The sequence below is a fragment of the Durio zibethinus genome, chromosome 4 (genome assembly GCF_047325235.1).
Source record: "Durio zibethinus cultivar Kanyao isolate XHJ-2024 chromosome 4, ASM4732523v1, whole genome shotgun sequence".
Lineage (NCBI taxonomy): Eukaryota > Viridiplantae > Streptophyta > Magnoliopsida > Malvales > Malvaceae > Durio > Durio zibethinus.
In genome coordinates, this window is record NC_143165.1 from 18,491,284 (window position 1) to 18,501,644 (window position 10,361).

The 10,361-nt window shown below is 33.1% G+C and overlaps 1 protein-coding gene across 4 annotated transcripts; it reads left to right on the forward strand.

The window, feature by feature from the left end:
- Nucleotides 1-472: 472 nt before the first annotated feature.
- On the forward strand, nt 473-9,899 carry LOC111288443 (L-serine--phosphatidylethanolamine / L-serine--phosphatidylcholine phosphatidyltransferase). Of its 4 annotated transcripts, XM_089759816.1 has the most exons (14): nt 3,194-3,388; nt 3,565-3,680; nt 3,757-3,898; nt 4,325-4,390; nt 4,484-4,543; nt 6,064-6,154; nt 6,667-6,721; nt 6,820-6,899; nt 7,071-7,187; nt 7,326-7,410; nt 8,523-8,614; nt 8,871-9,124; nt 9,242-9,330; nt 9,486-9,899. In XM_089759816.1, the coding sequence occupies exons 3-14, from the start codon at nt 3,885-3,887 to the stop codon at nt 9,611-9,613; spliced, it is 1,131 nt and encodes a 376-aa protein (XP_089615942.1). In that variant the 5' UTR covers nt 3,194-3,388; nt 3,565-3,680; nt 3,757-3,884; the 3' UTR covers nt 9,614-9,899. The 4 variants fall into 4 exon arrangements, with proteins under 4 accessions (XP_022735062.1, XP_022735065.1, XP_089615942.1 ...); XM_022879327.2 differs by lacking the exons at nt 3,565-3,680; nt 3,757-3,898 and adding an exon at nt 473-640; XM_022879330.2 differs by lacking the exons at nt 3,565-3,680; nt 3,757-3,898 and adding an exon at nt 2,104-2,836.
- The last annotated feature ends 462 nt before the right edge of the window (nt 9,900-10,361 follow it).

The window sequence follows — 10,361 nt, forward strand, 5'->3', positions numbered from 1 at the left end:
ACATATTATTATTTTAAAGAAAAAAAGAGACTGAGTCGAAAGGGTAATTTAGAAAATATGTAGACATTAAAAAAAAAAAACAAAAAAACATAAGCTCGAAGGCTAGCAGCACTTCTCCCTCGTCTCTCACTCTGGCCACTTCCGTTTTTTAACACAAACGTCTTCAAATATCTCTTTGACCAAAAATGTTCAATTGCCCTTTCCTTCGCTCTTTTAATTAAAAAAAAATATTACGAGTAACTTTTTATTCCTTTTAATCCCATCTCATTTTCCTTGCCCTTTTCGCCGCCGCTGCCTTTCAATTGCTCAGAAATAAAACCCAAAAAAAAAAAAAAGTTGAAAGCTTTCTTTTTTTTATTAGCTTTCAGTTTTTTTTTTTTTTTTCTCTCTCTGCTAAAATAACAAATAATATACTTATTTATTATTATATATAATATATCTGCTTGAAAGTGTATCAGATTTCATTGATAACACTTACTCTTTCACTTCTTTTTCTTTTTCTTCTGGTTTCAATAACTCCGTTCCTGCTTTTATTCATTCAACTCTCAGTCTTTCTTTGTTTTCATCTTCGTCATCTGGGGCTGGAAGGAAACAGCAAAGGATCGGACGGCTGCTATCTTCTGGTTAGTTCCATCGTACGGTTAGTGCCGCTAACTTATCTCTCTCTTTGTCAGCTCTGCTCCCCACGTTAGTCTAAAGTCTATCTCTTCTCCACTCTGCAGTCTCCACCACCTGACCTGAACCTGAAACTCCACAAATATTTTTTAAATCTGAATGGGCTAAAATGCGCTTGCCTTTTAGGCCAACTTTTCATCTCTCTCTTCGCCTTTTTTTTTTTCCAATATATATATATATATATATATATATATAAATATAATTTATTGAATCATTTCCTTATAATAATCTCTCTCTTCTGAACTATCTCTTCTCACTTTCGCGCCCTCTACGTCGTCGTCTTCTTTAACAAATCAGCTCTTTCAAAAATCCACTGTTAGTAATTGTTTCCATTGCCTACTTTCTATTTGTTTTGAAGGATGAAGTTTTATTTTTCATCATTTCTTTTTTTATTTTTTAGGATTACATGCAATGAAACATTTTTAGATTTGTTTTTCTTTTTCATTTATTACTTAAATTTATTTATCCACACCAATTTTTCTTGATTAGCTTATATTAAAGCAACCGTTTTTATTCTCCAATTATACTAGAATTTATTCCTTTTAAAAATTTCAGCATGAGTTTTAAACCCTACAGTATTTGTTTTTTCATAAAAGGAACAAAAAACAGTCTAGCAACTACTTGGGATCAATGAGTTTATTTATATTTTATGTAAACAAAGCAAAATTTTTTTCTCTTTCGACTTTTGTTGATCCCATATTTGGAAAGTGATTTGTTATTTTTTATTTTCTCAGCATCGGAAAAGAATTTCCATTTGTTCTTTTACATAGTGCGGATGGAATCCGTAGTGGGTGTTATATGCATATGTTCTTTGTATTTAGTGATTTTTCCATGGCGGATTCTTTCTATAGTTCTTAGATTTGATACTAATGTTACGTACGGGCTTTATTTTTGCTTCAAAGTATAGGAATTGTTTACTTTGCTTTCTCATGGGTTTATTTATTTATTTATTTTGCATTTTAATTTTTTCTAAGACATAAATAAATGCAAAGTTAAATCCTAATATCATAATACTTATATACAAACTATTATTCTGTTTTAAAGAGATTTAGAGGCTTATTGTGGGTTATGTTGTAACGATCTAAAACGTTTCTATTTTAGTTCCATGTGAGGAGTATTGAATGTTGTTGCTGCTAAAACTACTGTAACGGTGCTTGGAAAATTCTCTTCTCAAAAGAAGTTTTTGAGAGCCATCTTAAAGTTTGGATCTTTTTATCTTGTCGTGCTGGTGAAAATTTTTGCTTTTTGATGATTGAAATGACCAGTAGCTTTGTATATTATGAGGATAATAAAGCAACTATATTTTGATAATTATTATGTGGTAGATAGATTAAAATGTAGAATATCACTTTTCCCTGTAGAAAAGTGGATTGTCACATCGCATGAACTGGAGTTGAATGTGAGTTTCAATTCTTGGGCTATCTGTAGGGACCATTGCTTTAGGGAGGGTTTACTGCTTTGCTTCCATCCTTTCCAAGATTATTCCCTTACATTTTCATAGGCTGGTGTACAATTTGTCTCACTTGATTGGTCTTCCATTTTGCACATTCCAGCCCAAACATGTGAGTTGTCTTTGGTAGTCCTGCAAATTAAATGTCTCTGTTGCAATGCTTATAGCTTTTGTAGTGACCAAAACATCCCCTGGAGTTAAGATGACATAAAAAACTGTTTATGCCACCATACCAACAGTAATGATGTGAGTTCAGTTTTATGTATTCTCGGTTGTAGTAAAAGTGATGTGAGAGTTTTGGTTATCATGGGATTATATTGTGGCTGTACACTCTCCCCTTGAGCCTGCATGGATTAATGGGGACTTAGCTACTGTTTTATATAATTTAGAAAACGTTGCTCATTAAGAAATCGCATAGTATTTAACTTTTTTTTTTTTGGAAACACTGCATACAAAGTTCTTAACACCCCCTTTGGTAAGAAAGGAAGAAAGAGGAAAGAAAGGGAAAAGTATTAATCTAATTAAAACTTTTTCCCTCCCACCAAACGAGCCTAAGAGAGGGAGAGACACAGAGAGAGAGAGAGAGAGCCTTATATCCTTTGATGATATTTACCGAATGTTGAATTATATCATGTTATCAGGCTTAAATGAAATCCGAGTTCTTTTAAAAAAAGAGAGATGAAAGTATCACTTTGGGGGATATATCTGATGGTAAAAATTTCCATCTTTTTTCTTATTTTTATTAAATTGTTGCGTTGAAGATGTTTCGATGGTTAGGCTAAGGTTGTTCTATTTCCCCCCATAAAGTTGGTTAATAAGACAAGTTCTTTTAACATTAGATTTAGTGAATGAATTTCGTATTTCGTATTTCATATCCATATATGTTATCAATGCCCTCCTTCTTTGGGCTTAATTTTTTAGTTCTATACTGCTCATTTTGTATGTATAGTAACTTATTTAGATTTGATTTTCTCTTCCTGTTATTTGTAAGATTGTCATGTGTAGAAATTCTCAAGTACAATTCGCTGAATCTTACTTATGATGGTTTTTAATGATGTTGTTCTGCAGTGAGCAGGTTGTATTTCTGAAACACTGTGAGCCTATGGAAACCAATGGTCAAAGGAGAGTGAGAAGGGATCATCTTGTTCAGGAAAATGGAAATACTGGTTTATCATTTTCTGTCGATGAACTAGATCCGTGGACTGCATGGGCGTACAAACCTCATACTATTTCATTATTATTTATTGGTGCATGCTTTCTTATGTGAGTGCCCTGTTTAATACATACTTCCTTTTAGATGAAATTCAACTATAAATTCTGCAATTTTATCCCTTTTTGTATTGTTGGTCACTTATCTTTCAATTACACATAGAATTTTCTTTTGTCGCTAGAATTTATCTTTTGGTTTGAACTTGTGCTCATGTTTTTATTGTGAATAGCCGTCAATCTTTTGGTTGTCATCAACCATATAGTTTTCCATGGGTCCTAGTTTTGGAACTTGTTTCTGTTGCATCTACCATGTTCTGGAAAGGATTTGCTATTCTATAGTGTATAAGTAAGTAAATCTTAATTCTCAGTTTGAATTAGTTTTCTGCTAGTTCCCCTCCTTGATATTTTCAATGCTGCTATAGTGTTGCTGACACTTTCAGCAAATCAAGGTTTGTGAGCAAGGGGATGGGGTCTGTGTATTAAAAAGGACACTATGTTTACAATGAGGCTATGGCGTTGAAGATTATTTTACAAATTCTAGGAAAATCTCATGGCAACCTACATGTATGTTTTGAATCTATATCATATAATAAATTTTATTCAACTATACTTGTTTCTTTTTTCTTTTTTCATTTTGCCCTTGTAAAAGTAACTGTTCTCTAAGGCAATCAATTGTTATATTATCTATTTTGACTAAATGCAGTACCCTGATAATTATACTGTTTTCTTCCATTTGATATGACTAGTTTCTTATAATTGTGTTCTATAAATGTTTTCTAACCTGGTGCACCCAGTATGAGATTCTTAATTTGCATGTCCCACCTATAGTTTTTTTGCTAGATATAGAAAACGATAAATAACGTGGATTTTTTTTCTTTTTCTTTTCCTTTGTTTTTCTAAAGGAAACCACTTTCTCTTTTGTTTTTTTAATTTAAATTATATCTCAATTTTTATATTAGTATTTATTTATTGTCTGTATATATTTACCAGTTGGGCAAGTGGAGCCCTTGATCCTGAGAGCAGCGAATATGGTGATCTTGTAACATCTGTAAAAAGGTTTCTATTTATTTCTAATTGCATTTTAAGTTCTTCGCTTTTTTTTTTTTTTGCCGACATATTTTAAGTGGCTACTATGGGCTGTTTTTGTAGGGGTGTATGGGCAATGATTGCAGTTTTTCTTGCTTATTGCTTGCTGCAGGCTCCTTCTACGTAAGTTATTAGTTTGATTTCTTATGTTGAACTTTGTCCATATAGGTCATGTTTAGTATATAGGATGATGAATAGGATAGGATGATAATCATCCTATATCATGTTTGATTTGTATCTAAAGAAAGGATAGGATTGTAAGGATTAATCATCCTCTTGGCATAGGATGTTTCAATCCTCCCCAAGAGGCAAGGATTATTTTTAATCCATAGGATTAAACTTATATGTCCTATTATATCCTTAAACATTACATCAATAATTTAAATTATATAAACTTTGAAGAAAGATAATTTTGATCAATAAATAATTCTATCTTAATCCTTGCATACATCAAACACAAGATAGGATGACATTATTTAGTCTAATCCTATTCACAATATCATCTTATCCTATCTTATCATAATCTTATATATCAAACACATCCTTAATTGTTTTCCACTGGATTCTATACTATTTGGGTCTCTAAAGATTTGCTTGTGCTTGGCATCTGTATCAAGCAGGGATAACTAGATTTTTTTGTCCAGTAAGTAACCTTGGTTTTTGGAGACACTTATGAAATTTGGGAGTCCAAATGTCTCCGGAAATTAGCATGGTTTTGTCGCTGTATATGAAGGAATAAAAATGGAGTTAAGTTTTAAAGGAGTCATATTTATCATCTTGGCTTGCAGTCCAAAATCTGCTTCAACTTGAAATCCTTTTTGGTGCAACCAAAGCTGGTGTAGAATGGTCTAGTTTCCATATTTGACCGAGTACATTTGCCTTGGTGCATTTCTTTTAGTTGCTTGCATTACTAATTAGTGGTATTGATTGGCATTACAATTTATGTGGTATTGATTGGCATTACAATTTTTTTGGTGCATTAAGAAACTTCCTGAAAAGCCACAGACTTGATTCTTCTGTAACCTTCTAAAAACATGGAATTTTGAATTTTCCTTTTTCAGAATATATGTCTAAATAAAAGAAACTTGAACCATTAGAGGCTTTCATGACAAAGGAAGGCTGAAAATTTTGCCCTGGGGAATTGTCAATGACTTTCACTTGGTTGTTCTAGGCTATTGAAGGAAATGCATTGTTTATGTGGAATGTATATTAAGATGAGTGAAGAACAAACTCATCTCTATCCTCATTAAGTGCTTTTATCGTATAAATATTCACATTTTTATTGCCTGAATGTCTTTATGTGCATCAATGTTTTACATTTCAAACAAAGTTGGACCTTAGAAAGGGAAGCAGGGAGGGGGGAGTGAGATTTAAAGTTGGATTATTTATTTGTATTTGCTATAAGAGCCCTTTGATCTGTCCTATACCAAAAATGGTTTCAATGATGTCATACCAATTCTCTTATGATTTTGCTGGCTGGAGAAGATGGCAATGGAATTCTATAATTTTGGTTATGGATAATGTTTGAGTTTAATCCCTTTTTTTGTAATCTTTGTTCTAATCACCAGCATTTCATATTAGCATGGTTAGTGACTGCTAGTTTTATTTCTCTCTCACTTAAAAAAAGTTAAACTTCTTTGCAGGGTCCTTATTCGTCCACATCCTGCAATTTGGCGTTTAGTTCATGGAATGGCTGTTGTTTACCTTGTTGCACTCACATTTTTGCTTTTTCAGGTTAGTTTCCTTGTGTTCAGCTTTGATTTTTTATCTATATTTTTTGTCCATTGCAATGTTTATTTATTTATTTATTTTTTATATATTATGCTTGCTTATTTACATTTGTCCACAGTTGCTTTTCTTTTTTTTCCTTTTGTTAGTCGATATTACTACTGCACCTGGACTCTTTTAGTTGACTTCTTAGAAATACCTTGCAAATTGTTTGCATAAACTCTTGTCCCTTTCACAATTTAAAGCTTTTGATACTGTTAACATGTTATCAGTTAAGAATATCGAAAGATGCTCACCTTGCAAATAGGAGTTGACATGCATCACTTACAGACATCATTCTCTCTCTCTCTCTCTCTCTACAACACACACACACACATGAAAAAAAATGGGACATACATGTATGTATGCATAAAGGGTTAACTCAGTATAGATCTGGAATGGTTCTGTCTATACACACATGCTGTCGTCCAAAGTTGAATAAATGTTTACTGATGTTTGCTTGCAATTCTGTTTTGCAGAAGCGTGATGATGCTAGGCAGTTCATGAAGTTTCTCCATCCCGACCTTGGTGTTGGTACTGCTTTTAGCTTTGAAAGACTTGTAGTTTCATATTTGCTCTTCTATTATTCATTCTATTGAAGTTTCTTGGTTATTGTTTGCATGTCCATGCAGAGCTTCCAGAAAGATCCTATGGTGCTGATTGTCGCATATATATTCCTGAAAATCCCTCTAGCAGGTTTAAGAATGTTTATGTATGGATCTTATTGCACAACTTGGCTACCTACTTTGTTCTTCTTCATTTACCTCTTTTTGTTTGGCTATTTATTTTAATGCATGCTTGTGCCTGTGTTTTCTGGTGCACAATATTGTGGTTTGTATTTCGTACTTCTAATTTTGTTTTGTGTAAAAAAAATTATTTCTAGGAAACGCTATTTGATGAATTTGTTCTAGCCCACATCTTTGGTTGGTGGGGCAAGGCCATTTTAATCCGCAATCAGCCACTTCTCTGGGTTCTATCAATCGGGTTTGAGTTTATGGAGGTTGGTTGTTTGACTGGACATGCTTATTGTTTCTCCTGTTATGATTTCCCATTTAGACATATTATTATTGGTAAGTTTATCCATGTCCTTATTGTCTGTTTTGGATCCCTAAACTATCTACCATGATGGCATATACAGTTTACCTTCCGACACATGCTACCCAACTTTAATGAGTGCTGGTGGGACAGCATTATTCTTGATATTTTGACGTGTAATTGGTTTGGTAAGATCCTGCATTGCCATATTCTTTTCTCTTTGTTTTTCATTTTTTCATTTGCTTTGGTCACTGTTGTGCTGTAGGCTGTAGCATACGATATTGACCTCTTTTAAATCAATATAAGTGATAGGACCGTAGAACTATACACAAGCAACTGAACAATATATATTAACTGATTAACCTGGTTTTAGGAATGCGATTTTGAGTTTCATTTTCTATCTATGCTAATGCTTGTTAGAAAGTTTATATATGGTATAACAAAAAAATTAATTTGTTGGTAGGGATCCTACGTTCTGCTTTGATATTTCCTACCATTCAGAATACTTCTGGGGTTTCCAGCCCCATTATTTGGTCATTATTTGTTTTTAGTTGTGTGACAAAAAAAGAATTTTGCTGCCATCCTGTTTGGTATTTCTGGTTCTGCTGATACGTTCATCTATTTGTTGATGTTTCTAAGAGAAATGCATAAGCTGGGTCAAGAAGTTATGATGTATCATGTATCACTGCTTTCATTCATTACTAGAACAGTAGAATTTGTGCAAAGTCACTACGTGGGTGAAAGATGGGAAAGTAGCAAGGCAGTGATTTTTCACAAGTAATAAGGTTGTTTTAAGTGCATGTGAAACAAAAAAAAAAAAAATCACTTTAAGAAAAAAAGAAACGAGATTTAAAGTGGATCCCAATAATAATACTTAGAAAGGCAAATGACTAAAACAACTCTATTTTAATTTGTTAATTTATTTTTTTTAGATTTTTATTTAATTATAATAACCAAGTTAGTCTCACTTAACTAGTGATACCAAACTCATTTACTCCCCAAACAAAATAGTATAAATGTGGGTGTGGAAACCCATTTTTAGCCTACATATTATTGTATTCCTCAGTCTTTTATACTGTTTATTACTTGGTTAAGTTTTTCTAAACATGCAACCTAAGTTGGAATAGCAGTTTTTCTATGTCTAGATTATCGATTAAATTGTTGTGATCTCTAGAGCTTAGTCTGTGCAACTATCATGGATATAGACTTTAACTTTTATTTTTTTGCTAGTTTCTATTCTGGAAATAAAGAGTTAATGATTCTTCAGCCTATTTTAACAACATATTTGGTTTGCTTGTAGGTATTTGGGCTGGAATGCATACCGTTAGGTACTTCGACGGCAGAACGTATGAGTGGGTTGGTATAAGTCGCCAACCTAACATCATTGGCAAAGTATGTTTCTTGTTGTGTAATACTTTTTATAAATGTGAAAACTACTGCAATATCTAAACCTTATAGTCTGCTCGGAAGTGGAAATATGGTCCCTTTTCCTTTTATATATGGTTTCTTTTCTTTTTTGATTTCCTGTTTCTCATATTTTTCACTTGACTAGGAATTAATTGTCTTGTTAGAGTTTTTGAAGCTTTCTTAGACCAATGTAGTTAAAAATTCAAGTGGTGAAATGGTCATTGCTCTGTGCTGTTGTCAGGTGAAACGAACATTAGGACAATTTACACCAGCACAGTGGGACAAAGATGAATGGCATCCCCTGCTTGATCCGTGGCGATTCATTCAAGTTCTCAGCCTTTGCGTTGTCTTCTTGACAGTAGAACTTAATACATTCTTTTTAAAGTTTTGTCTCTGGATTCCTCCTCGAAACCCTGTTATTGTGTATAGGTTGATCTTGTGGTGGCTAATAGCAATACCAACAATTCGTGAGTACAACTCATACCTCCAAGACCGGTACTCCCTTGTTCTCTCTCCATTTATTTTGGATAAAACACATATAATGCCAGAAAAATGTTAATAACTCCGTAAAGAATTTTCTTGTTTCACTGAAACTCCTGTTGATTTTTTCAGAAAACCAGTGAAGAAGGTTGGTGCATTTTGTTGGCTTTCCCTTGCAATTTGCATCGTTGAGCTTCTGATCTGTGTCAAGTTTGGACAAGGCATGTTCCAATCCCCATATAATGTTTTACAAGAGTTGGTTTGACTTATCTTAATTGTTTATACGCTAATGATAATGGAATTCCTGTTGATTTTTTTTTTCCAGTTTGCAATTTTGTTGACCTCTTCTATTTTTTGTTTCCTTACCCATCATCAGGTTTATATCCAAAGCCGATGCCGAAATGGTTGGTAATTTTCTGGTTGTCCAGTGGAGTGGCTCTTGTTTTATTTCTTTTTAGTTGGTCTTGGAAACTGCAGCGGAGTTACAGCAGAAAGAGAAAATAAATTTGGCAATGCAGTACCCTATTCTTTACACTAATGATGTGAGTTATCCCTCGAAGGTTGTAAATACGTATCATTTCATAAATTGTAAATGCTTATTCTAAGGTAGTGGATCACAGATTCAAGTGCAACATATTTATTCTTTGTTGTTCGGATAGCGAGAAATGCTTCTATGCCTAAAGCTCGCAAGTAACAGTTTGCCATCATTTATCAATGTGGCAAAATTTTCAGAACTCGTCAGAGTATGAACTGTTACAGATTTAGAAGATTTTCATGCTGTATTTCTCAATTTTCAGATGCAATTTATTTTATTAGATTTTGCCGCCATTTTGCGTTAAAGGGAAAAGGAAAAGGGGCAATTATTTCTGCTGACTTTTCCAACTTTACAATCGGATATTCTGTCTGGTTAATAGAGTTGGCATTAAAAGCAAATTTATGGCAGTAGCAAAAAGGACTTGCCAAACTTGTTCACAATTGAAAATAAATTCACGGCTTAAATACAAAAAGGCTCTTGAAGTTAATTAAACATATCAAACAGTCGTATCATTTTTTTCGCAAGAATGCTTAAATAATTATTTATCAATGGGATAATGTCTTTTTCGGTTCTTAATATAAAAAATTTTTAACATAGCACTTTCATTTTTTTTTTTTTTTTGGTGTCAATTCGGTACTAGAGGTTAATATCGTCGATGCTGGCATCCTCTAGTGAAAGGATGATATTTGAATTTTTTTATCGTATCATCAAAATTTT

Coding starts and splice junctions, on each gene's coding strand:
- LOC111288443 (XM_022879327.2), top strand. CDS start 3,228: ATGGAAACCAATGGTCAAAGGAGAGTGAGAAGGGATCATCTTGTTCAG. Junction 4,391..4,483: donor CTTGTAACATCTGTAAAAAG/GTTTCTATTTAT, acceptor CTGTTTTTGTAG/GGGTGTATGGGCAATGATTG. Junction 6,722..6,819: donor CCATCCCGACCTTGGTGTTG/GTACTGCTTTTA, acceptor ATGTCCATGCAG/AGCTTCCAGAAAGATCCTAT.